General features: G+C 38.2%; 5 protein-coding genes across 10 annotated transcripts; 4 read left to right on the top strand and 1 right to left on the bottom strand.

Annotated features, from left to right (window-relative positions):
- Positions 1-369: 369 nt before the first annotated feature.
- On the bottom strand, positions 370-24,006 carry LOC141796194 (interleukin-17 receptor A). 6 transcript variants are annotated; one of them, XM_074677179.1, is made up of 17 exons: positions 23,907-24,006; positions 20,541-20,635; positions 14,764-14,862; positions 12,844-12,928; positions 10,637-10,725; positions 10,363-10,407; positions 5,446-5,504; positions 5,317-5,338; positions 5,044-5,187; positions 3,744-3,856; positions 3,545-3,665; positions 3,405-3,452; positions 3,157-3,314; positions 2,990-3,064; positions 2,835-2,904; positions 2,265-2,360; positions 370-2,172 (listed from the first exon to the last, which is right to left on the bottom strand). In XM_074677179.1, the coding sequence occupies exons 8-17, from the start codon at positions 5,318-5,320 to the stop codon at positions 1,334-1,336; spliced, it is 1,668 nt and encodes a 555-aa protein (XP_074533280.1). In that variant the 5' UTR covers positions 5,321-5,338; positions 5,446-5,504; positions 10,363-10,407; positions 10,637-10,725; positions 12,844-12,928; positions 14,764-14,862; positions 20,541-20,635; positions 23,907-24,006; the 3' UTR covers positions 370-1,333. The 6 variants fall into 6 exon arrangements, with proteins under 6 accessions (XP_074533280.1, XP_074533283.1, XP_074533281.1 ...); XM_074677182.1 differs by having other exon boundaries at positions 3,744-3,853; XM_074677180.1 differs by lacking the exon at positions 12,844-12,928.
- Positions 10,118-11,012, top strand: LOC141796200 (troponin I, slow skeletal muscle-like). Its single transcript, XM_074677188.1, has 5 exons — positions 10,118-10,168; positions 10,273-10,404; positions 10,485-10,574; positions 10,672-10,842; positions 10,926-11,012. The coding sequence occupies exons 2-5, from the start codon at positions 10,300-10,302 to the stop codon at positions 11,010-11,012; spliced, it is 453 nt and encodes a 150-aa protein (XP_074533289.1). The 5' UTR covers positions 10,118-10,168; positions 10,273-10,299.
- LOC141796199 (troponin I, slow skeletal muscle-like) lies at positions 13,812-15,152 on the top strand. Its single transcript, XM_074677187.1, has 5 exons — positions 13,812-13,868; positions 13,982-14,113; positions 14,471-14,560; positions 14,712-14,885; positions 15,066-15,152. Exons 2-5 carry the CDS (start codon positions 14,009-14,011, stop codon positions 15,150-15,152), a joined length of 456 nt encoding a protein of 151 aa, XP_074533288.1. The 5' UTR covers positions 13,812-13,868; positions 13,982-14,008.
- On the top strand, positions 18,023-20,928 carry LOC141796197 (troponin I, slow skeletal muscle-like). Its single transcript, XM_074677185.1, has 6 exons — positions 18,023-18,037; positions 18,820-18,861; positions 19,054-19,185; positions 19,304-19,393; positions 20,485-20,658; positions 20,754-20,928. Exons 1-6 carry the CDS (start codon positions 18,023-18,025, stop codon positions 20,841-20,843), a joined length of 543 nt encoding a protein of 180 aa, XP_074533286.1. The 3' UTR covers positions 20,844-20,928.
- LOC141796198 (troponin I, slow skeletal muscle-like) lies at positions 23,138-24,197 on the top strand. Its single transcript, XM_074677186.1, has 4 exons — positions 23,138-23,263; positions 23,653-23,742; positions 23,850-24,023; positions 24,111-24,197. Exons 1-4 carry the CDS (start codon positions 23,153-23,155, stop codon positions 24,195-24,197), a joined length of 462 nt encoding a protein of 153 aa, XP_074533287.1. The 5' UTR covers positions 23,138-23,152.
- Positions 24,198-24,219: the final 22 nt, after the last annotated feature.

The raw sequence follows: 24,219 nt of genomic DNA, 5'->3' as shown, positions 1-24,219 counted from the left end.
GCCACTCTCAGAAACTGACAGCCACATTCCTGAGCTGATTGAAGTCTTTTCCTGCCTCACTGAATGAATGCACTAAACTTAGCTCATGTAAAAAGATTAAAATGTGAGTGACTTACCTGCGAGACAAGAAGCGAAACAGATCACATGCTCACAATAAAAGCCTATCTTTAATCTGTGAGTGGATCAGACTCATCAGCACATGGTCTGAAGGTTTGTGCAGAAGTTATCAACATTAACTCATGAAAAGCTCTGTGTGATTAAAGAAATGCTGAACCTAAACTTCCATTTCGAAATTAACAAAAGTTTGATTCAAAGGGTAATAATTTCAGAATCAGTTTACTCTTAACAGGGTTTACTGCTTACCTTCTCCACTGCAACAAAAATGTTACAAACTTTGCCCTGGGGGTTGAACTTTGACCTCGTCACTGTTTACACAGCCCAAAAGCATCAAGCACAGAATCACCTCCTGGGAGAGTGCAATGGGATATTCAACATTAGTGCAGACATAATGCTGAAGAGATATGGAGGGGAATACTGTGATTACTGTGGTTTAAGATTTAAGGTTCAAGGTTGTCTTTATTATCCCTGCGAGAGGATAATTTGTCTAGCCGTTAGCAGCAAAACACAGGCATACGTACAGACTGCAATTAGTAGACAAGCAATCAAAGGATGGACAATAAATAGATAGGCACAAAAGTTAAAGAAGACAAATGGAAGTAGAGCAACACAGTTAATTGTTTAAAAAGGTGATGGCAGCAGGAATAAATGCATTCCTCAACCTCTGTGAAACTTGAAGACCCTTGATCAAGGATGACTTTAATCTGTCAAGACTGACTGAGCTTTCTTAAGACACTTGGCTCTATAAAAGTCACAGAGGTTAGAGAGCACAGTTTGATGATACTGTGCATTTCGTTGTGGTTTTTGATGCTGACTCATACCAGGTCACCCCGTGCAGAAAGTCAAAACCGATTCAGTAAAGCGTGAAAAAAACATCTTCATTAAAGTGCTGTCAACATTAAAAGATTACACACTGATGAGCTATTTTTGAAGCTTGAAAGTGAGTTTGTCATCAGTGGTGGTCCCCAGGTACTTGGGACTTCTCCTGAATTCCACCGGCATGTTTAAAGCATAGAAACATAAAATCATCTGGAAACCTAAAATCAGTGTCTATATTGAATCACCTTCCAGCATGGGTGTGATACACAGCACCATAATGAATCTACTTCTGCCAACATCAACATTAACAATTAACCAGATTGAAAGGAAAAGACCAATAAACCAACAGGAAAGCTTCACTTTGTTCCTTCTTTTAAAAAACAAGCGGCTACATACATCATTCAGTCATATAAAGTCTGTTTTCAGTGACATTTTTTCCACAGATGATTTGGCTTGAGTCATATTCATAACCTCCATTGAAGGTGGCGGTTGTGTCAGCAGCTAAGCTCTCTCCCACCTCCAGCTCTGAGCTCTCCAGCACCTCATCATCAAACCAGTGTGGATGCTCCACCTGGTACAGATGGAAAGTGGTGATAGCGTCCTGCAGGTCCTTACCTAAGGGGCAAAGCTGGCACTGGCCCTCTGAGAGTCCTTCAATGAGGTTCACTCGGCCTGGTTTGTGCTTTTCAGCATCCAGGATCCTAAAGAAGAGCTCCTCAAACTGTTTCATCAGCTTGTAACGAACTGTAACGTGGAAAGGAGAAGGAACATCTTCCTCAGAAGAGATGTCATTAAAGTACGCCACTATGTACTTTTTGAATGATGTGGATCGGATGAAATGTGGGATGATGAGGCTGAGAGCCGGGCTAAGCGTGTCCCCGACAGGTGAGCCGACATCCTCTCTTAGATAAATGCGTTTGTCTCCACACATGGCTCTCCACTTAGCCTGCACTCCCTTTGAGCACAGGATGAGGATTTTATCTGAAGACTTCTCTATTTGCTCTCTGTGCCACTCCAACCACTGGATGCTTCCCAGCACTCCCAGTCGAGCAGAGTCCAGCAGATCCAGAACCACTTCAGTTCCACATTTGTTCACCAGGAAGGCACAAAGCTTGAGAATGATGTTTTCATATAAAGGGTGATCACGGGAGTAGAGGATGAGGACTCGTTTTCTCTCCTTGAATTTTAACGTTTCTGTTTGTTCTTCAGCAGCAGACGAGGAAACATCCACAGGCTCTGAGAGAAGAGGATTTATATTTAGAGTTATTTATCACAGGTTTAAGCTGAAATTTATTGTTTATCAAAGAGCAAACATAAAGGAGGCAAACCTTTATGAGATACTCTCCAAATTACAAAAGTGGTAATAACACCAAAAATAAACAACCCAGCAGCAGCCTTTATGAATAAGGTTCGTGCTGGATAATCTAGAAGGTAAGAAAAAGAGACAAAAGATTAGCTCAACACTGCCACAAAAGCAGAAGCAGATTTATACTATTTTTGTGAAATAAATGTTTAAAGTGATTCCTTAGCACTGGCTGAGACTTTTAAAGACAGTATGATGCCACTGTAATATGTTAATAGGCAAAAAGAATTAAATGAAAGTAATATAATACTTGTGTTTGTTACCGACTCTGAAAAGTTGGCTTGTTTGCTTTCATGATCATCAGCCTGTATCAAAATCTGACCGTCTGACAAGTTTAGCAATAGCTCTGTCATCACATAACAAACTAACTGGACTGAAAGTTGCTTTGAGTGTAAAAAGATAAGAGTTGTCTTTCTAATCCTTTCTTGTCAAACTTCTGCACTGTCTTCACCTCTCTTCAAATATGCAAACTGGACACTGGAAACAGCTGCTTAGCTGAACAGCTACCCCACATTAATACATATATTTTACTCACACGGACAGTAATTCAGCATTTTCTCCAGGCAAAGACACTCATTCTTGCATCTAATGAAAAATGGCTGAATCTTAAAAACAAGCAGAAAAAACTGAGAATGGATTTTTATATCAAGAGACTTTGAGGGATGGATGTTCAACTGGAGCTAAACTTACAATCAGCAACATTTCACACTGTGAGAGCTGCCACAACCCAAGCTCAAATGTCACGCTCAGAGAAGTTTTGTTTTCCTTTAAACAGAAGGAATGAAAAAAGTGAGAAAACAAGATTGTGTCTCCATCATGAATTGCAGACTGCAGGGGACAAATTCATGAAACATCACCTTGAAAACAAACACTGAGTCAAGAAAACCTGGGTTCTGGATTGAGACCTGGTACTTCTCTGAATATTGAGCTGCGTTAAAATCCACGATGACTGATATCTTTTTGTGTTCCCTATCAACAGTTATGTTGTAGCTCATGAGAGGATCCCAGAGACTACCTGAGAAGAGAAGAATACACACTAATTTTTGACAGGACTGAATCTCTTTTGCAGAAGAAAACTGGTGAGATGTTAGAAATGTAAATATACCATTTTGCAGACACGGTAGGGATGACTGGATTCTTCTGTCACTACATCCTGCTCATGACATTGATATTAGGAATTAAGGAAGTTACACTTTTGATTTTTCAGAATAAACACAACTTATATCATCTTATTTTTAATCTCACCTGGGATGGTGATTTGTTTTGAAATTCTGTAGTCTCCTAATGAAGGCTCAGGCAAGTTGAAAAGTGACACTGTATATGTGTGCCCTGGTTCAACCACTACACCATCCATGGAAAATTTCCACTATTATGAAACAAAATCGTCATTACTTTTTTTAATTTGATAAGATAAAAAAGATTTCAAAAGTTATGAAAGTCTCACCTTTTCTTGGTTTAGCACTTGGTTGATCCTAAAAGAAAACTGCACACACATGCTTTGATTTGTGGTTTCATCCATGATCCTTATCTCTGATCCTTGAAGTTTAAACAGACCTGCTGTAAACAGAGGAGAATTCATTACATAAATTAGTTTTCCTTTTCTATTCACCTTCGATAAAAGACCTTTCAGTTCGCAGTAGGTTTTTGATGCATTAGACAATTTGATGTTTAAAGGTCCCATATTATGCAAAAATCACTTTAAGTCTTTTGTTGAAATTTGTGGGTCTTTGGCTTTCCTCCCAGCCCACAAAATGTGATATTTAATGACAAAACCTGTAGTTAGTAGTGCTTGTGAATGTAAAATCCTGACCTTAAACAAGCTGTTTGACTTTTGGGGATTTGCCGACGCCAGCGATTCCCTTTTTTGACCAATCAGGAGCAAGTCTTACCTGATTGGTCCGGAGCAGATGCCCCCTAACCCCCTCCCTGCCTAGCCCTCCCCACCTGCTGGAGAGAAATATCTTCAGCAGCGGGGGGGGGGGGGGGGGGGGATGCCAAAGTTGAGGACCCATCACTGCTCTGTTTTTGGCTGTAAACAGCCACATAGTTCCATGCACAAGCTTCCCATCTCAGAAGAAGACAAGACTAAGTGGCTAAGACTAAGTTCATTTATCAAGGAAATGTGCCAGCTACACTCAATAAAACTGTGCCTGTTTGTGCTAGTCACTTCACGGCCGACTGCTTTTCCAACTTTGGACAGTACAACAGAGGGCTAGTGAAAAGACTGGTCCTGAATCCAGGCGAATTACCAACCATCTGCCAACAAACCTCGGACCCTGGAAATGTATTTCAAATTCTGTGTGCTGTGGAGCAGATGGAAGAGCTTTTCCTCAGTGTCCCCTCGTCTCTGTGTTAGCTTCAGGATAACTTTAGCTGCGGTTAGACTGTTGTTTTTGCCTGTAATGTTACGGTAAACGAGCTTCGCTGTTTTCTAAACATTGTGCACTCAGAGCTTGTGGCGCCGCTCTCAGTGACGCGAAAGAGCGGGACGGTATCAGCGGTGGCTCATTTACATATGAAGGTCACGCCCACTAAATCAGAGCATTCTGAACAGAGGGGCTATGAGAGCCTGGAAACAATGCTGCTGTGCTTGATTTATTGGCTTTTTGGACCAAAACATGTTACTACCATTTCATGAAGACATCGATGATCCATATTAAACTGCAGAAAAGGAGCATAATATGGGACCTTTAACAAAGTAGCTTTGTTTCCTCTCATAACAGCAAATTTTTATTATTCCTTACCATCCGCTTTTAGTTTCCATGTCACATTCAGAACCGATATAGGCTCTTGTTCATCCATCCAGACCCCTAAATGAGCAGAATCCCACTCTGGGCCAATAGGAGCTTCTTTTCTGGGTACAGTCATGGGCTCATCTGAACAGTTTCCTGTCATTTCAAAGACAGTGTGTATATATGTTGATGCGGTGAATATGTTAAATGTCCCTCTACTAAACTCAAAACTCCATCAAACTTGCTAACAGTAAAACAAATTTCTGTACTGCTTTAGATACTCACTCATTTTACAGTTGTCGAGATTCTGAAACAGTGGAAGAGAGCAGCTTTAAGTTTCTGTAATTTATTTTGAATAACTACAATTAGTTTCTTGTACATTCATTTTCTGACACAGAAAAAGTGAACTCTTACTGATTGGTTGCAGTCCAGACGCTTGTCCAGAGTCCTGAGAGAAGATGATTCTATGAGCCCTGCTGTCGCACAGAAACAGAAAAACAGAACAAGGATCATTCTGATGTAGCTTCTGAATCTCCACAACACAAGTGAATAAACTTTAAAAACAGCTGGATAAACAGGAAAAACTATGAAAGACTGATGATTTGAGGTACGACACGGAGGAGGCTCGCTGTGATCTGAACACAGATTCTGTGAAGTGTTTCACATTTATCAGGTGCTGTCATCTGATCACAAAGGAAGCGGGCTTTGTGTCTGTATCTGTCGTGGTTAGCAGACTTGTCTGTTTCCACAGGATGTGAAGTGCTACTCGCTCAACTTACAGTTTTGTAGATGATTATGAGAGAAATTCAAGCTTTCCTTCTGCTGTCTAAATATCAATGTTTAACAAATGCAAAATTACCCAACAGTCACTAGAGGGCAGCAGCGTCAAAGTTTCTGAATAGGATTTCATGTAGATGGAGTTTTATTTACACTGTATTTGTTGAAAAATGTTTGTAGATTAATGCCTTTCGAGAAATTTGAAACATATAAAAACAGTTACATTCTTGAAGCTTATGAAAACATTAGATCTGCTTTTGTGGGTCATTCTGACCTGATCTGATGGCAAAATGCTGACATAATTTACAAATTGAGATAATTCCTTCAACTCCTGAAGGTTTGAGCCCCAAACCCTCAGAAGTCACCAGGACCCCACTCAAACTTACACCCATCCTGACCTCACAAACAACAAACTAAACACAGAGATAACAGACACCCTCAGCTGAGGATCACCAAGGATTTAAAAGAATTTGACAAAATCTGTGGCTGTTGCTATGTGATAATTCTTATCACTTTGTCTCAGCTTTACTGTGACTCTTATTGGACGTGGAGCTCAGCTGTATCACTTTACACAACACCAAGTGAGACACAGACAGTCAGACAGTCATATGCCACAGAAATCTGACCAGAATAGACTGCAGAGGTTGTGTTTGATCTCCCCTCTCTATGAGAGCGCTGTCTCGACATACCGGTATTCAGGAGCCGTGGTGGCGCCTTGATACTTATTCTAGATACTTTAATTTTGTTGAGGCACTGTCAGCAGGAATATCTCCTCCTATGACCAGTGGTCTACTGCACAACATGGCACACAATACTGTAGTCATAACCAGTTATAAAACAGATTTCTTTTTGTATTTTTAACACGTTAAAAAAAATCCACCTATGAAGTATTCATAGCTTAATCATCGAAGTGTTGCAAATGTTAAACCTTGGTTTTAGTTTGCTTGAAGTATTACTTAAATAGGGCACTGTTTGTAATGTCTATGGCCGTTTTCGAATTTGTATACTATACTAGCAGTGCCTACTGATTCGACCAAAATGCAGTATGCAGTATGCGAACAAATGTCAGAGTTGTAGTATGAGAAAAACACCCGGATGACGTACTGAATCGGGAAAAATCCACAGTATGCATCGGACCAGTCTGCTTCGCATACTGTTACCCACAATGCAACGCACCTGGTCCCATATCAGAAGTGAAAATGGCAGAGAGCGGAGCAACAACAACCGGAGTAGCAGAGAAATATAAATATTAGAGCCATTTCTTTTTTATCTTTAAATCCTCATCATCTCCATCACTGAAAGTTAATATAAAATGCTCTCTCTGGCAATATATTTGCAGATAAGTTACTCGTGGTTTGTTTATTTTCTACATTTTCAATAAAGATTTTTTGGGAAAAAAAGTCAGACGTATCCAACTTCCGTTTTCTTCGAACTGAGGACCAGCGTAGCATGCTACAAAAATTAACCCAACTGAACAGTCATACTACATACTGCTTATGAAAGTAGTATGTAGTAGGCGAATTCGAAAACAGCCTATGTCTGACATTAACCTTTCCTGGGACTGTAAATTACATCATAAAAGATTAATTTTCTATTTATTTCAGTTAACATGGGTTGTCCCATATATATGAGTGCTTATGGAAAAATATTTCCTTTTGATAGAATCAAGGCTTTTTAAACTCTGTGTTTTGCATGCTAGTACTGAAGAATGGTTTCTTTTGATTTCAAGTTAAAGTTTAAGTTAAGCATCAAGCATGATTGTGTGAGCTGAGAAATAGCCCTTTAACTTAACTCGATGTCTTCATTGTGTAAGATACTACTGATTCCTCTCTTGTTGTGTTTCAAGTCTTTCTTACATAAAAAAACTCCTGCATTTTCAGACCGTTTACATGATTGTATGTGACTTACATGTAACTCTTTTCACACAGGATTTCTGCTAAAGAGACAGAAATATCACTTCTTAAGCTATGAAAAAGGCCTTTCATTTTTTTCTGTATAAATCTTTTAGGTTCTGTCATGGGAAAAGTGTACCACCAGATATAAAAGTTTTTCCCCCTGAGCATGTCTGAAATGAAGGGTTGATAATGGCTGACGAGGAGGATGCCAAAAATGACTCCATGGCCTTTAAATAACTTGTGGATGGTTTGTGCCTCTGCAGATAGCTAGTGAATGCTTTATTACGCACTTTAAAAACATATTCATGCTCATCACCTTTTGGGTCTTACATCCTGTCACTAAGTCTTTATTAACGGTTTATAACCAGCACAAACTATGCTGTGGCAAAACAAGTTATTTTGCTGATATATTAAAGTCTGTGCTTAAATGCTGAATTAGGTTGCTTTATGCAGTTTGCCCAGGTACAGTTAGTCTCAAAAATGATTACATTTATATATACATATAATGTTTTTATATATAAGTGCTATATTAATAGACTTTAACCCCCCTGCGTTATTTAGTCAACTTCTAAAAGACAGCTTTAAAAACTGCTCATGTTTTGTATTGGCCTCTGCCAGCAGCCCCCATGGCACAAAGTTGAGGAGCAGAGTGGCTCAGGCCAGCTGATATCTGCAGAAAGGAACAATCAGCTGTCACTTAGGTTAGGTATGAGTGAAGTGTGCTCTTGTGCAATGCAATCACATGAAACAAATGGGTCATGGGTTGAGGGCAAATGAAAACGCGTTGCATTGTGATGCAGGAACTGTCAGGTGGACAAGGGGTCTATTTTAGTTAGCCATTCACATGAGGCTTTGAATACATAAATCTTTCACTAATAACCACATAGTGCTTTTTCTTTTGCTGACTCCCCACTGTTTCTGCCCTCACTGATTTCATCTCACCTTCAAGGTAAGATTCATATCAATCAACCTACTCTCTTCATCCCAGCCAGATACAGTCTATCAGGTTTATTATAGGCACAAGAATGAGCTCTTTAACCTAACAAGGCAGAAGTTTGGGAAAGCAGCCCAGCTGCCAATGTGCACGTCTCAGCCATTGTGTTTGTCAGGATAAACTTGAGTCTGGTTTTATTGTAGGAAGTATTGAAGAGTGCATATCAGCATGCCCCTGACACGGCTGGTATTTATGTGAGGGAATCCCTGCTATGCCGCTACTTTTGTCAAGGTCTTCAAGTAGCTTCTCGGACGTGGCTCTCTGGTGTTGACTCCTTGATGATCTCTTGATCCTATAAGTGAGGAAATGTAACCTGAGGATTAAGCTGCTTGCCAAAGTACCGGCGAGGGGTTACAGCATGTTTGACCCATTGTCGTGGCTGAAAAGCTGGTGTGATAAATGATGATTGCTTGCTCGTATGGACTGGCAGCCACTTGGGTTGAGGGGTAAAGGTGTGGGCTTCCTGAAATTGTCTGCTACTTCACTGTTTGCCTTGACTTTAGCAGCCTGTCAGGCTGGCTTAATTTAAACAGGATATATTGCAGTGTTGTGTCAGAGGTATTGAAATGTTGTCATCTGTCTCCTCTACCTCAAACTTTAAAGAGCAAAGGGAGGATATATAATAAAAGAGATATTGCTGTTTTTTACTTAACCATGATATGTACTTGTTTAAAGCTTAGGTAGATACAACTCACAACTTAACAAAATAGAAAACCAGCAGTGTTGGATGTGGATCTCAGGGGGTTGAGGTTGAGAAGAGTTTTTAAATCACTACAACACTCCCTACAGGTTTGGGTTTTGTTCCTCTCTTGGCTGCCAAACTTGCAGCTTGGCGTTCTCTGGCATCATCCAGCCCTCTGCAGCTGCTGGGACACAGTGGAGCATGATGGCAATGTAGCTAAATATAGATATGAAACAGGCCCCTGGACAGCCCTTTGTAACAATCTGGTTCTGAAAAGATACCCAGATTTAACTGAGAGCCCCTGAGGACAATTACATTTCATAAATCTGTGTAACTGTTGAGTTGTTGGATTCTCCAAACGTGTAGATTGTGAAAAAACTTACCACAAAAATCACTCTAATGGGTTACAATATGTGCAAAGAATTAAATGTATTGCAGTAGAAATGAGTAAAAAAGCTTTGCTTCTGCTCTTAAGGTACTGAAAACTGCAGACATGTCTGAGGGGTGAGTATCTGCATCTTAAGAGAAACAAGTGTCATAAATTTTCTACATTTTTAATAAAAAATGTGTTTCTTTGTCCACTCTTCTTGTCACGTGTTGATGAAGACCGGTAAGTCAAAATGATTGGTTTTAAAGTCACAAAATAACTATTAAAACTGGATCAAAATAACACTTTTAAACCCTGAAAATGCATTTAGATTGAGCTTCATGATAACATGATATAAAAAGCATCTTTCTTTCTTATAGAGAAAACAAAAATACTCAGCCACTCGCCGGCTGCATTTGAAGGTAGGTCTTGCCAACTTTTAGTCCATGTATGAATAGCACTTAACAGTATGATCCAAAGCAGCTTCACTTTGATCCATACTTATTAGCACCTTACTGTCTTTCAGTCCAAGCTGCTGAAGAAGGCAGCGTCGATGCTGGTGGCTGAAGGCGAGGAAAAGAAACGGGAGAAAGAAAGAGTCATAAATGCATCCTACCCTCCTCTGCAGATGTCAGGCCTCTCAGTCCAGGAGCTTCAGGTACTGAAACACCACAGAATACTGCTTCAGCCCCTCAGACTGATTTCACTTGATCTCTACGATTCTCGTTTTATTAACAGGATCTTTGCAAAGACCTACATAAAAAAATCGATGTTGTGGATGAGGCTCGATATGACATGGAGGTTAAAGTAGGCAGAAATGAAAAAGAGGTAAAGTGAGACTTCATTCAAACTTGGTAAAAAGTGTAGAAACATAAAAATTACTATATTACTTGCTGATGCAGTTGTTGTGATGTTGGTTGCATAGATCCAAGCTCTGAATCAGAAGATCTACGAGCTGAAGGGAGCGAGAAGGCCGAGCCTGAAGAGAGTGAAGAAAAGCACAGATGACATGCTGGGCGCGTGCACTGACACCTCCAAACTTATGAAGGCTGACTTCAAAGCCAACCTAAAGACAGTGAAGAAAGATGAGGAAAAGGTGAAGTCATTGGTAGAGATAAAAATCCACAAATTAAGAACCTACTTTGAAGGAAAAGTTGTAATCTTGTTTTGTCTCTGCAGAGGGAAGAAGTGACTGACTGGCGTAAGAACGTGGAGGCCATGTCTGGTATGGAGGGAAGAAAGAAGCTGTTTAACGCTGGACAATAAGAAGGTGCTTATGAGAAACAAGGATATAAAAGCAGCACTTCAACTTTTTCAAGAAGCTTTCACATCATTAGTTCTGTGCACTGACCATTAACACAAAACGCATCCATATGACCAGCAAACTCACAGATATAAACAAGGAAAGACAACTTTGTGATTAAATAGTTTAGGTCAATTGTCATCCTGCATCACAAGTGTATCATGTGCAGTCCACACACTTGATACATCAACCTTACATGTGGTATTTAAGACAAAAAAGAAACTATCACTAGTTGACCATACTGTCAACAAGACAAACTTGTTGTGATCTAGCTCTCAACATTTTAAGGTGACACAAAATCTCATTAAATTATTTAAAGTTTAGTGACAAAACTCCCAAGTCAAATCGTATAATTTTTTGTTCCCATAAGTTTGTAATTGATTGAGCCTAACATATTTTAATATACAAATTCTGAGCCACTGAAATCAGTTAAATCCACAGATTGTGATCCATTTAGATGTATTCCATTTAGATTGTGATATTGTTTTGGTATATTTTACACTGCAAAAAACTGAAAACTTATCAAGTGTTTTTGTCTTATTTTCAGCAAGAATGTCTAGACTTTAAATTAGCCAAATTCACTTGACCAGTCCAGACAAATGCCATTTTTCAAGTTATTCACTGACAAAAATAAGGTCTAAACTGCCTGAAACAAGTAAACAAATCTGCCAGTGAGGTAAGAGAAATGTGCTTGAATTTAGACATAATTGACAATCACTTTTCTCTTACGCCACTGGCAGATTTTTTCACTTGTTACAGGCAAATTAGACCTTGTTTTTGTCTTTAAATAACTTGATATAAGACATTTTCTGGACTCGTCAGGTGAAAGGGGCTCATATCAAACCTAAAAAGACCCTTTTTACTAAAAATAAGAGAAAAACATTTGATAAGATTTCATTTTTTGCAGTGTAATTATATGTGTAACTCATGCATTTATATTCTGAACAAATCAGATTTAAAAATGTATGGTCTTCTATGGCTCTAATAAGCGGTTTACAACCCAAACAAGCTGCTTTCAGTTTGATTAGCAACAACAGAGTTTAACATAGTTCACACCAGCCTGAGTGCTGGTCAAATATGTTTCAATCACAGCGTTGGGAAATCTTTTAATATTTGAGTTGTTTCCTTAACAGTTAATCCTTTCTTTTCATGTCATTTTCAGAACTGAAGAAGATTTTCACTACCAGATGGCATAAAACTGGTTTTGTAAAAACTGATGTCAACAAAAGACAGCCTTAAAGATCCAGAAAACACACCTTCACAGAAAACACTGTGCAAACAAACTTTTATCAACAACTCACATGTAAAAAAATACAGTCTGAATGTAATGCCAAAGTTGTATAGCGTTTTGCTTTTGTGCTCATGGGCTTCAGGATGATGTGTTTCAAAGTGCAGTATTTGCATTATACAGATGATGGCGCTGTCACACAAACTGTAATACACATGATGATGATTAAACAACCAACTCCTCTGTTTGAGTTCTTCACTTTGTTCAGATTCGCAGATTTAATATTTAAATCTATTAATTAAAGAGTTGTGATTTTGCAGAAACAACAGATAGATTTTAATGAGCGGAGGTTAAACTGTCTAACATCCTGCTCTCCCAGTGTTGAGCCATAGAAGCTTACTGGTGAACCTGGAGCTGGGGTTGGAGTTGATGAAGTGTAGTAGTAAACAGTATGCTGGCTCATGGACAGAGGGGGCTATTTTAGTTGGCCACTCACAGAAGGCAAGACAAGACATTAAACTTGACTTGAGTTTTCTACCTGTCATTTAAAGACAGCTGCTACTCACCTCAGCAGGTTTTCTTCTGAGACATTAAAAAGGTATGTTGATTTTACTCATGATGATAGGGATCAGAGAATTTGGATGGCAGCATCTGTTTAGAAATGTATGAAGAATGATGGAACTTGATTTTACATCTTTAGCATTAAATCTTACAAAGTTAACAAATATACAAAATGAAAAAGGTGAGGTTAACTTGAGTGTATCTTGAATACTTAGCCAAGAAATGTTTGCATTGATTAATGAAGGGCTTTTATGTAGCTTATCTGTACTGGTAAAACTTACAAAGAAAGCGGTTCAGTTGATTGATGAGCTGGGTCATACTGTGTAGCAAAGACCAGAATGACTTTGCTATTTATGACATGATCACTCATTTTTAAACCCAGCTAATATAAACTTCTGAAAAAAGTGTTTTGTCATTTTTGATCTTGAAAATGGATGGACTTTGGAATTAAAAAGGGAAGCATTTGAAAGTATCTATCTGCAAAGCTCAAGCATGAGAAGCTATTAAGTCAGGGGCGTAGTGCTGGTATGTTGTACCGCAGTGACTAAAGGAACAGTTTTAATGTAAAAACAAAAAACAAAACAGAATATTAAAACATAAAATTTTACATAAAGGCCAAGTTTATATTGTATAACAATGCCAAGAAGGAACTTCTCAGAGCTACTGCATGCATCTACTGCTGAAACAAAGAGATTCTGACACAAGAATAAATGAATGTATTCTTTCAGAAAAAGGCAAACCATGTCTGAGGGGTAAGTACTGTTTTCTATGTTATTAAATTTGAGTAAAATCAGACTTTTAGTACAGTCTTTTTTTGCCAGTGTTAACTTTTCGCCATTTATTTTCCTTTTATCTTCATTAATCCCACAACAGCGGGGTAAGTCATTTCTACACAAGTATTGCTTATTTTGAAAACCTTGATTTTAACAGTGCTTATGTATCATATGTATGTTTCTATAAAGCTGATTTATCTTCTGCCATTTTACAGAGGAAATCAAAGATCTCTGCATCTCGCAGACTGGCTCTCAAGGTTTTCTACTCATTATTTATACAAAAACAAAAGAATAGTACAAGTTTTATTGTTGAAGCAACATAGAGGTAGATCTGTGTCACAGTTTATCATTTTCCCTTCATTTATGTTAGACCAAGCTGCTGAAAACAGCAACAGTGATGTGGGAGAAGGAGAAAGAAGATAAGAAGAGGGAAAGAGAGTCTACTTTGAATGAGAGACTTCCTCCGCTTCAGCTGTCTGGTTTGTCGCTGCAGGACCTGCAGGTATGTGCAGGTCACTGCATCAGCCACCACATCAGAGTGAAACAACATCACTGAGATTCTCCATATGAAAGCCTTCCTCTGTTATACATACAGCAGATGCCATTCTCATAGCATGTTCATCTGCAGGAGGTGTGTCAGTGTGGAGGTTCTGGGTCGTCTGCATTTTACAGTCTGGGATTGTAGCTGACACAAACATGAGGAGCAATGCTAAAGGATTGCCCTGATTTCAATTAATTACTAAATATCAACGTTGCTGTGCTAAAGCTTAGGGGCTCCTCGATTTTTTATTTTCATTGTCAGAGAGAGAAGCCTCAGTCATTAGCTCAACAAATATGATATGACTCTGTCTGTCTGCAGGCCCTGTGCAGAGAGCTGCATCAAAAAATTGATGTCGTAGATGAAGAACGCTATGACATTGACGCCAAGGTGACCAAAAATGAAAAAGAGGTAAATGGGTTTTTTCATTATCCACTATTATTTGGGTTCATTATAAAAATTTATCAGCTTACTTTAGTAAGTTTTTTAAATTGGTAAATTTAGAGTTTTCAAATTGTGCAGTCACATATCTCTTTCTTAAGTCTGGAAATGTACTCTGTAGATTGAAAACCTTTCCCAGAAGATCTTTGAGCTGAAGGGTAAAATGAAGAGACCTGCTCTGAAGAGAGTGAAGATCTCTGCTGACGCCATGCTGGGGGCCCTGCTGGGTGCTAAGGTCAAAGAGTCTGTGGACTTCAAGGCCAACCTGAAGACTGTGAAGAAGGAGGAGGAGAAGGTGAGTGCAGCACAGTAACAGCATTTTCAAAGGATGTTTCAAAGGCTTCCAGTATTAAATAAAGCTGGCCTATCACTTCATTTGAATCATGATGCAATGAAGGGGTAATTGACTAGTTATTTTGGGGATTGTTTTTTGAAAGCCAAGTGTCACTAAGAACTATTTTCTTCTTATGAACAGAAAGAGGAGGTGACTGACTGGCGTAAAAACGTGGAGGCCATGTCTGGTATGGAGGGCAGAAAGAAGCTGTTTGATGCCGGACAGTAGACTTGATATTCATGGACATTCTCACTTCAATCTCAGTTTTACCCTTAAAATAAGAAAGGGGAGTGGGATTTGTGTCCCTTCCCTTTACGGGGCAGTGGCAGTGTTTTTGTGATTGTGTTGTAGACTTTTAAAAAGTTCAGAAAAGTATATTCAGAAGAGATGTGTTGGGGTTTAGGGGGTGTAAATGAGTTGTACCTTGTAATTTTGTGGTGTTGGCACTTGTAAGTTTGAATTTAAATGACTCAACCTAAAGCAACTTAATCTTGCCTGCACATTCACAGGACAGGCATGCATCTTAATTTCCTGTCTTAATCTTCAAACCCTTGTAAAAAAAAAAAAAAAAATCTGCTGTTTGTCATGTTAATAAATGCTTCTGATCAACAAACAAAACCAATACTACAACTTTCTTGTACATATGAGCTGTCTTACCTAACTGGCTATCTGATACCAGGGTGGCATCAGTTGAAATTATGGTTCAAGACTTAGCAGCCAGCAGCAGCAGCTGGTAACAAAGTTGTTAAATCATCTTTGTAAATCAAGAAGGCATAATGTCGAGAAGTGCGAGCGTCCAAAATAAGAGAGGTTGTAAGTTCAAGGCTACAATAAAGTTTAGTAGAGCAACACACAAGGCAACACAAGGCAACACAAGGCAACACAAGGCAACACAAGGCAACCGGCATCAATTAACACTTTTACTGACAATCATAACAAAAATTAGATGATAAAAGAAATTCCACTCTGAATTTGATACAGATTATTCATTATCTGTTTTATTTTTTAACTTATTTTGACTGAGGATTTACTTCTACTTTCAAACTTTATTCTTGTAAATAAATATCCTTGGTTTTAGAACAAATTGTGACAACCTGGGACTCAGAAATATTAGTTTAGTGCAAACTAGATCATACCAAGCTATGGGGAAATTCCTCTGATTTACACATAAAAACAATGATGTAAAGAAGCCCTAACATGCAGTTAGCTCTGCATTGCATAACATAGGGTCATTTCTGGTATGAGCTGGGAGTAAAGCTGATTTTTTTGCATTCCCAGTAAAATCAGTGGGTGCTTTGGGCTAAGAGGAAAAATGTGTCTGATCATAACCTTAAGGTTTTTTTTAAATCACAGATAAGCAATTACTAATAGGCGGCACATAATAATGGTTAATTGAAAAAGAGCTTTAATTTGTTTGACATTCTTCTCTATCAGTCTCAGTAACTTTGTATTTGGTTGAATAACAAAATCTTACCTCCCCTATTGGATTGCTAAAGTCTACCTGCCTACGTTTCTGTGTATCTACCTGGCGAGTTGTGTACAGATTTTTTTTTACTAAATTCCCTGGTTATCCTTATGCCATGTGGAAGCAGGCTGAGTGTTAAGTCCGTTATGTTGTTGGATCAAGTCCTCTCAGATTTGATATGAACTGATATGAGGAAAATTTGAAGTGAGCCTCTTCTGCATCAATTTGACTGTTTTTTCTCATTTCATTCTTGATCATCTCTTTGGTGCAGGACACATCTCACACTCCTTTGAAAATTATTAATACAACTGATCTAAAAAGACTGTTTGACCCCAGGTTTGCAAGCTACTATTCTTGTTTAATCGTCTGCTGCTGCCCACCTATCTTTACGTGAGGGCATGAGTCGTAGCCCTTTGAAGGGCCGAACATTTGACTCTCTGTTTCAACAATGACGCAGAATGAACTCTGGCTGGCTCGATTTACACACTCTCAACCCTGGGACAGCACCTGTCCTTTTTCCTCTACTCACCTAAATAACACCAGAGTAACTTAATGTTCTGTTCTTACCTTCAACACGATCATGTAATGTCTAGCAAGGTTGTAATAGCCTCTGGGTGAAGTCTTTCAAAACAGTGACATAAAGTTATTATAAGTTGGAAGGAAAGGATTGTAAACTGCAGTGAGATTATTTTTCACCAAACAGATGAACCACAGCTTTGGGATAGGTATAAAATCACTTCTGTCTCACTGTGTGACACTATCAGATGCCTATAGATGGACATCTTAAGATGATCCAGACTCACACTCAGGCTGTGTCGTTTGGTCTATAAATAAAGGTGCAGAACAAGTTAATGCCGACACTCTGTACAGATTTCTTCCTACTGTTTGCCCCCTTGACAGCTTTATCTGCACTCCAATGAGCTGGTCAAATGTGAATGTGTGGCACTGACCCAACATTAGCATGGTCACCTCTTTAAATGCGTACTGTCACTTCCCCCAACAGGTGTTATGGAAACCACACAAGATACCCAAATGTTTGAGCCCATAAATGAAGTTTTATTACCCCCTTTCCTGTCTGAATATTGCTGTGATGCTATGTACAACAGTAAATGTCACTGCTGGCAGGCCGACACTAGCAGTAGCACACACAGGAGTCTATTTTAGTGAGCCATTCACATTTGGCACACATACTATAAATCTGATTATTCTCCATCGTCTCGCAGAAAGCTGATTACTGCCTCCTGCACTCACTCTTTCCCTGAGTTTTGAGGTGCAGCTGAAGGAGCAGCTTCACTCAGGTACAGAGATGCTCGTGTTTTCAAACTTGTGACTTGGAGTAGTGGTGTGTGGTGAGTACTGTGAGTGAAGCATTCTGTCTAAATGTGACTATCTGTGTGTTATGACTTTAAAACTTAATGTCAATTTTCATGTCAAGTCATTGATTGAGAAAAGTGTTTTGTCATCACTTTGTTGTTGTTTTTATTTTGTTGTGATTACCATAAACAGCAAGTTGAACATTGTCATCCTGCATGCCTGTGGATTATCTGGCCATTCACCTTTTTTGTCACCTATGCAGAGACTCTTGTCAGTTATGTTAACACATGCACAGACTCTGTACTTTGAGACTTTACATATGACACAGATTCAGGTAATGTGTGTGGGTTTTTTTTTAAATGCATTTATGCTGCACAAATGCATTTATTACGTGTTTTTGCGAGCTTTGATTTTGACTCCAACTAATTCCACTAAACCCTTATAGAAAATAGCTACTGTTGATCTACTCATAAGAGCAGTAACACAAAATGTAATTTTCATTTTGCTTTAAGAAGAGCAAAATGTTCTTTTCCTGTTCTTGTTCTGAACAGAAAGTTTTTTACTCTGCTTTTAATTGCAGTGCTAAAACAACCGAGAGAGCAATAAATAACTCTGTACCCTCAGCTTCTTTATTGGGACAATGAATGTTTTGAATGTGTGACATACTTTGACCAAAGAGGTTAAAAGGATCATTAATCTTCTGCTTACAGCTCAATTGAAGGGAGGTTTTGAATTATGTTTGTTATTTAATGTATGTTATTTTGAATTTCTCAAAATCTCACATTTTGTCTCCTGAAAAAAAAACAACTTTTTATTCTCTTTTTCTTTAGTTTGACTGTTCTTGCGGGGGGAGTTTATCACAAAGATGGCTGAGCCGTGAGTATTATTACCTTGTGTATATTTCATTCTCACTATTTATTGATATTCTATGTGTGAATGTGCTGACATATGTTTTCTCCCTCTTATTATTGCTCAAACAGACCTGTGAGTACTTGTCTTACAACATTAAATGTTTTTTTAAATCCACATTTGCGCATCAATGCCATCCAATCATGTAAGTTCGTGTGATAGTGATCAGAGTACAGACTGAATGAATGTATCATTTATCTATTGTAGAGGAAATCAAAGATTTCATCCTCCCGACGACTGGGGTTGAAGGTAAACTTTTTTCTTTAGCTGAGACTTTCTGTTGTTTCTGTTTATGTATATCTTTAGATAAATAAAATTTGAAGCTCCATCTTCGTCTTTTCCTGATGTATAACACCTCTGATAGTCATGTGAACCTTTTGCCTTTTGGTTTAGGGATTATATGCAGACAGAAGCTTTAGATGTGTGTGTGTGTTTCTTTAGATTAGACTGTTGGCAGTGGCGGCACAGATGCTGCAGGAAGAAAAGGAACAAAAGATTAAAGAGAGAGAAGCTGCTCTGGCAGAAAGAGTTCCTCCACTGAATTTGTCCGGCCTTTCAATGCAAGACCTGATGGTGAGTCTTTGTTATCATTCTATTTCGCCCTACATTTATCTTACTTGTCACAGCTTTTTCTGTTTGAACTACTCTTATACTGATGCACCTCAAGAGCATTTCTTCTCTTTGTCTGTAGGATATTTGCAAAGACTTGCACCACAAAATCGACGTAGTAGATGAGGAACGGTATGATATTGGCCTCAAGGTGACAAAAAATGACTCAGAGGTGAGTTATACCTTGGTATCAGTATGAATAAAAATCATGAATTTAAGTTTCTGCTTTCATCTGGAACCAGACAAACAACACACAAAATAAAACTGAAAATGAACAAACACTGTCTCCAAGTGGGAGAAATGGGAATAACAAGACAAAGCAGAACCATAAATAGACATCTGTTTAACAATGTGGACTGAAATAGCTTACATTGAGTTCAACTTTATGTAAAACTGTGAGAAAAATCAGGTAATATCTGAATAACCTAAGGGACCACAAACTTATTCTAGTTTGATCTGTGTCATTCTGCATATTTAAAGCCACATTGGACAACACACCTAAACCATACAGCATGTTAGTCAAATAGACTTTTTTTGGACCATTAGTATTTGAGGCATTGATGTTCTAAATTCTAAAAGACCAATAAATTAAGCAACAATTAACCATTAATAAAGCTTAAGGTATTGTAGCAAAATAAGCTTTATTGGCTTCAAATGAGATACTTACTATGGATAGATTGGGACTTATTTGTGGTTACTTTTCTCTGAGTCTCCAGAAACAATACTTGTTATGACATTTTAAACTTTTTGATAAATTTGCATTGAATTCCACAGTTTCTCTCATATTTTAGTGGACTATGCATCAGAATAATACAATTAGACTATATAAATGTTTTTGCTCCACAATCTTAAAATTGACAGGAAAAAAATTAACTTAAATCGTTAGATTACAACCACATTTTTTGTGAACTTGTCAATGAAATTTCTATAATACAAATGTGGATTATTGATTAAAATAATCAATTAAGAAAATATATTATTGTGTGGGGTATATCCAGATGCTTGGCTGTAATTGAGGACTACAATACGTTTAGATCAGCACCTTCACCTCCTGCATGTGGAGTCCACAGTAATTGTAAATCAAGCCAATAAATGTAGTAAACACTTGCTTGGTCCAACGGTGGGCCAGGCGGTATGGGACCAATCCCCTCTGTAGATATAAGGGGCTTGTTCAAGGGTAACAAGGATGGAATTATTCTTCTACTTTGGTGATTGGGCTCTAATTACATATTCTAACATTTGAACATTGGGATCTCTGAGCAGATTGACAATATGAATCTGAAGATCACTGAGATCCAGAGTAAGTTCAAGAAACCAACCCTGAAGAGAGTGAAGATCTCAGCTGAAGCCATGCTGAGTGTCCTGCTGGGCTCCAAACACAAGGAGTCCATCGACTTCAAGGCCAACCTGAAAACTGTGAAGAAGGAAGAGGAGAAAGTAAGACTTCCTTCTGTTCAGTGTTTCTGAACTTACCCCCAGCGTTAGTGTAGATATTTCTTTAATTTGTTCATTTAATGTTGTGTGTCCTACAGAAGGAAGAGGTGACTGACTGGCGTAAAAATGTGGAGGCCATGTCTGGTATGGAGGGCAGGAAAAAGCTGTTTGACGCCTCTGGAAACTAAAGAAACTTTGTGGAATATAACATCACTTTTAGTAACATTTCAGCATTGCTTACCATCAAGAATTACAAATTTGTTGTTGTATGAAACCTAGGAACAAATTTATGATGGGAATGAATTCCAGGATCATGAATCCAAGGACTGTAACATGTCTTCTCACTTTATAAAAAAGATAAAGGCTTCAAGTTTTTTTAGATTATCTGGACAGGGAATTAAAAATTAAATAGACATACATTGTGTTGAGATCGTTTTCTGTTGCTAACTGCTATGTAGCAACTGGTTGCTGTAGTTGCACTCTGCAGCCATGTGATGGCAGCAAAACTCTTCCAACCATCACCTTTTCTCAGGATATTCACATGTAGACCATCCAGAGCTGACAATGGAAGAAGAATTGCTGTCCCCTGTGTTATCTGCTGTGATGTATTACCTATTAGCTTGTCAGATGGATATTATGTATTGGCTATTAGAGGTATTGAATAAAGTCCAAGTGTTTTTTGCAGAGCTAGTTTGTTATCTTGACATTTAGTTTCCCTGCTTGATACAAACATGAAAACTGTGATGTTCTCTTAATAAAGAAAACAAAATCACCTTTGTTTTACCCTTTTTATTAGTAGTGTGTGGGTAACTGTTATAGTTTAATGCCTTTACAATCACACTTAGAGCTCATTCAAAGTACGTATGCTGCAGCTTAACTTTGGATAAGAAGATACCAAGAAGGCATCAAAGATGGAGAGTCCAAGTAAGAACATTCACACCTCATACATATGGGATGTGGGAGACACAGTGAGAACAGAGGGGCTATTTTAGTGAGCCACTCACATGGGTGCTGGAATCTATATATCTACCCTCTTTCTACTCTCCTCGTCTCAGAAAAAGGAGTCTGTGGGTATTTGTCACCTTCTGTACAAGGTAAGAAGTTTTACTTTTAAAATATTACAGACCATGGTGAAAAACAGCACCAGATAAAAGTTTTATAACGATTAAGCATTTCATAATACTCTGCTAAATAATTAAATCTAAAACATGTAAACATGTAAACAAAGTAGCAAAATTCTGTCTAAACACCATTCAAGCCTTTTGTCTTTTCACATGGAATCCTCTTTATGGAACCTCAGGAGCCTCTTTACATGTGAGACAGAAATAGAGTGTCTTTTTTGTTAAGGTCTAAGATCAGCTTGAGCTCTTCAGATCAAAACAGAAAATAAGAGTCTTGTTTCTTCTCATTCTTTTGTCATTTTGTCCTTTTTTCACTTACCACCATTGCTTCAACTTGGCCGAACTGTGATTTGATTTTAATGATATGGAATGGAGGTTTTGCTTTGATCAAAATCCTGTGAAAACTTCTGTCAGTGAAAACAAATGTGTCGTAAATCCTGCCCTCTTTATTGTATTGGTTCATATTAATTGCTTGACAGGTGAAAGTTTTATGACTGTTTCAGGGAGTAGTTTAGGAGTGAGTAGTTTGACCTTAAGACAATGTCATACAACTCTTGTTTCATCTGATATAAAACTGCAGTGTAATGACATAAAGGGTCCATTAACCTGAAGTGAGAAAACAGATTTTTTTTTTTGTCTGTCATTAAGGCTAAACAAGTTAGGATCAAGATTTCTTATTTAAAATGTAACAATTTACCTTTCACTTTGCTTTTCCCCTTACATTTATAGACTTAACAAGGAAAAACACGCACAACTGCAAACATGTCTGAAGCGTGAGTATCAACTGTTGTTCAATATTCATGGGTGATAAATTAACATTTCAGTCAAATTCAAAGAATGAACTCATCTTTTCTTTTTCTATACTTGGAATTTGGGCACCACCTTCATGATTGGACAGAGCTCCAGTGAGTTGATTCTCCTTGGTGACACAATATAAATGTCTAATCTATAATACTTTTGCACAAGTTACCCTAAAGTGTAGAACAGTGGGATAAGGACAATAACTAACTTTGCATAGATAAACTAATCAGTTTCTTCTCAGGATTTAGCCAAGACTTGCATGTAAAATTAACTTACACTGAAAGAACACACAGTATAAAATGGTTTATTTGATTTGCATTTAAAAGAATTACTCTGTTTGAATTTTTTTGAATGAATATATATATATGATATGACATGATATGATATGATATATTCACCTTATTCCCTTCCAGAAAGCAAAGCCAAAAATCTCTGCCTCTCGCAGACTCTTCCTGAAGGTATATCTGTGTTAATCTTGCTTGGAAAACCTGTTTATGACATTACAGTCTTACTTTGCTGTTAACCACATATTTTGTTATTTGTGTATGCTTCAGACCAAACTTCTAAAGAAGGCCATGACAATGCTGGAGAAGGACAAGCAAATTAAAAAAGATGAGAGAGAGAGGATCCTCTCTGAGAGAGTCCCGGCACTCCAACTGTCAGGCCTGTCTCTACAGGAGCTACAGGTCTAGTTACCCCTGAATCACTGAAATCTACCCAAGTTTATTTTTGTTCATTTGTTGTTGGCTTCGAAATTAAATCAGATATCAGTCTGAACATTTTCAAAGTGACACTCCCACAATTATTTTTTGCTTATTTTAAGAATGTGATACCTAGATTAAGAAATAAACATTTAATCACAGATTTTCAGAGATATGTGTCACTCAGAGATCTGCTGCATACCAGTCAAGGTGATTATAACTTAGTCTGTTACACTGAAACAGAGCATTTTAATGCCTCTGACATAGAAATGTATTAATTACTCTGACTCTAACTAGCCCTAAATGTTGAGACTTTGGACTGACTAGTTTTTGAACCACACAAAGTCTGATATGCTCAAGTTTTTTTTCCACAGAACCTTTGCAAAGAGCTGCACCATAAAATTGACGTGGTTGATGAAGAGCGGTATGACATTAATGCAAAAGTGACAATAAATGAAAAGGAGGCAAGTGATATTTGGGAATCGAATTAATTATTTTACAGATTTAAAATCTGTATCCTCTCTGTAAGCTACATTAAAGATGATGTTGGTGGTGTGTTTGTTGCCAACAGATACAGGACCTGTCTCAGAAGATCTTTGAACTGAAGGGCAAGATGAAGAGACCAAACCTGAGGAGGGTGAGAGTGTCCGCTGATGCCATGCTGGGTGCTCTGCTCGGTGCGAAGGTCAAAGAGTCTGTAGACTTCAAGGCCAACCTGAAGACTGTGAAGAAGGAGGAAGAGAAGGTAACAGCTGCTTTTGGTTTAATGCACATCAAGTATTTACTCCCCAAACATTTTACACCCATGTGCAACCATCTTCTCATCCAACAGAAAGAGGAGGTGACTGACTGGCGTAAGAATGTGGAATCGATGTCTGGTATGGAGGGCAGAAAGAAGCTGTTTGACGCTGGGCAGTAGACTTGCTGAATGTCTTTGTGAA

The sequence above is a fragment of the Halichoeres trimaculatus genome, unplaced genomic scaffold (genome assembly GCF_033239565.1).
Source record: "Halichoeres trimaculatus isolate MK-OKI-2021-1 unplaced genomic scaffold, fHalTri1.1 fHalTri1_scaffold_10, whole genome shotgun sequence".
In the NCBI taxonomy this organism is placed as follows: Eukaryota; Metazoa; Chordata; class Actinopteri; order Labriformes; family Labridae; genus Halichoeres; species Halichoeres trimaculatus.
This window is presented reverse-complemented; position numbering and strand designations above follow the sequence as displayed.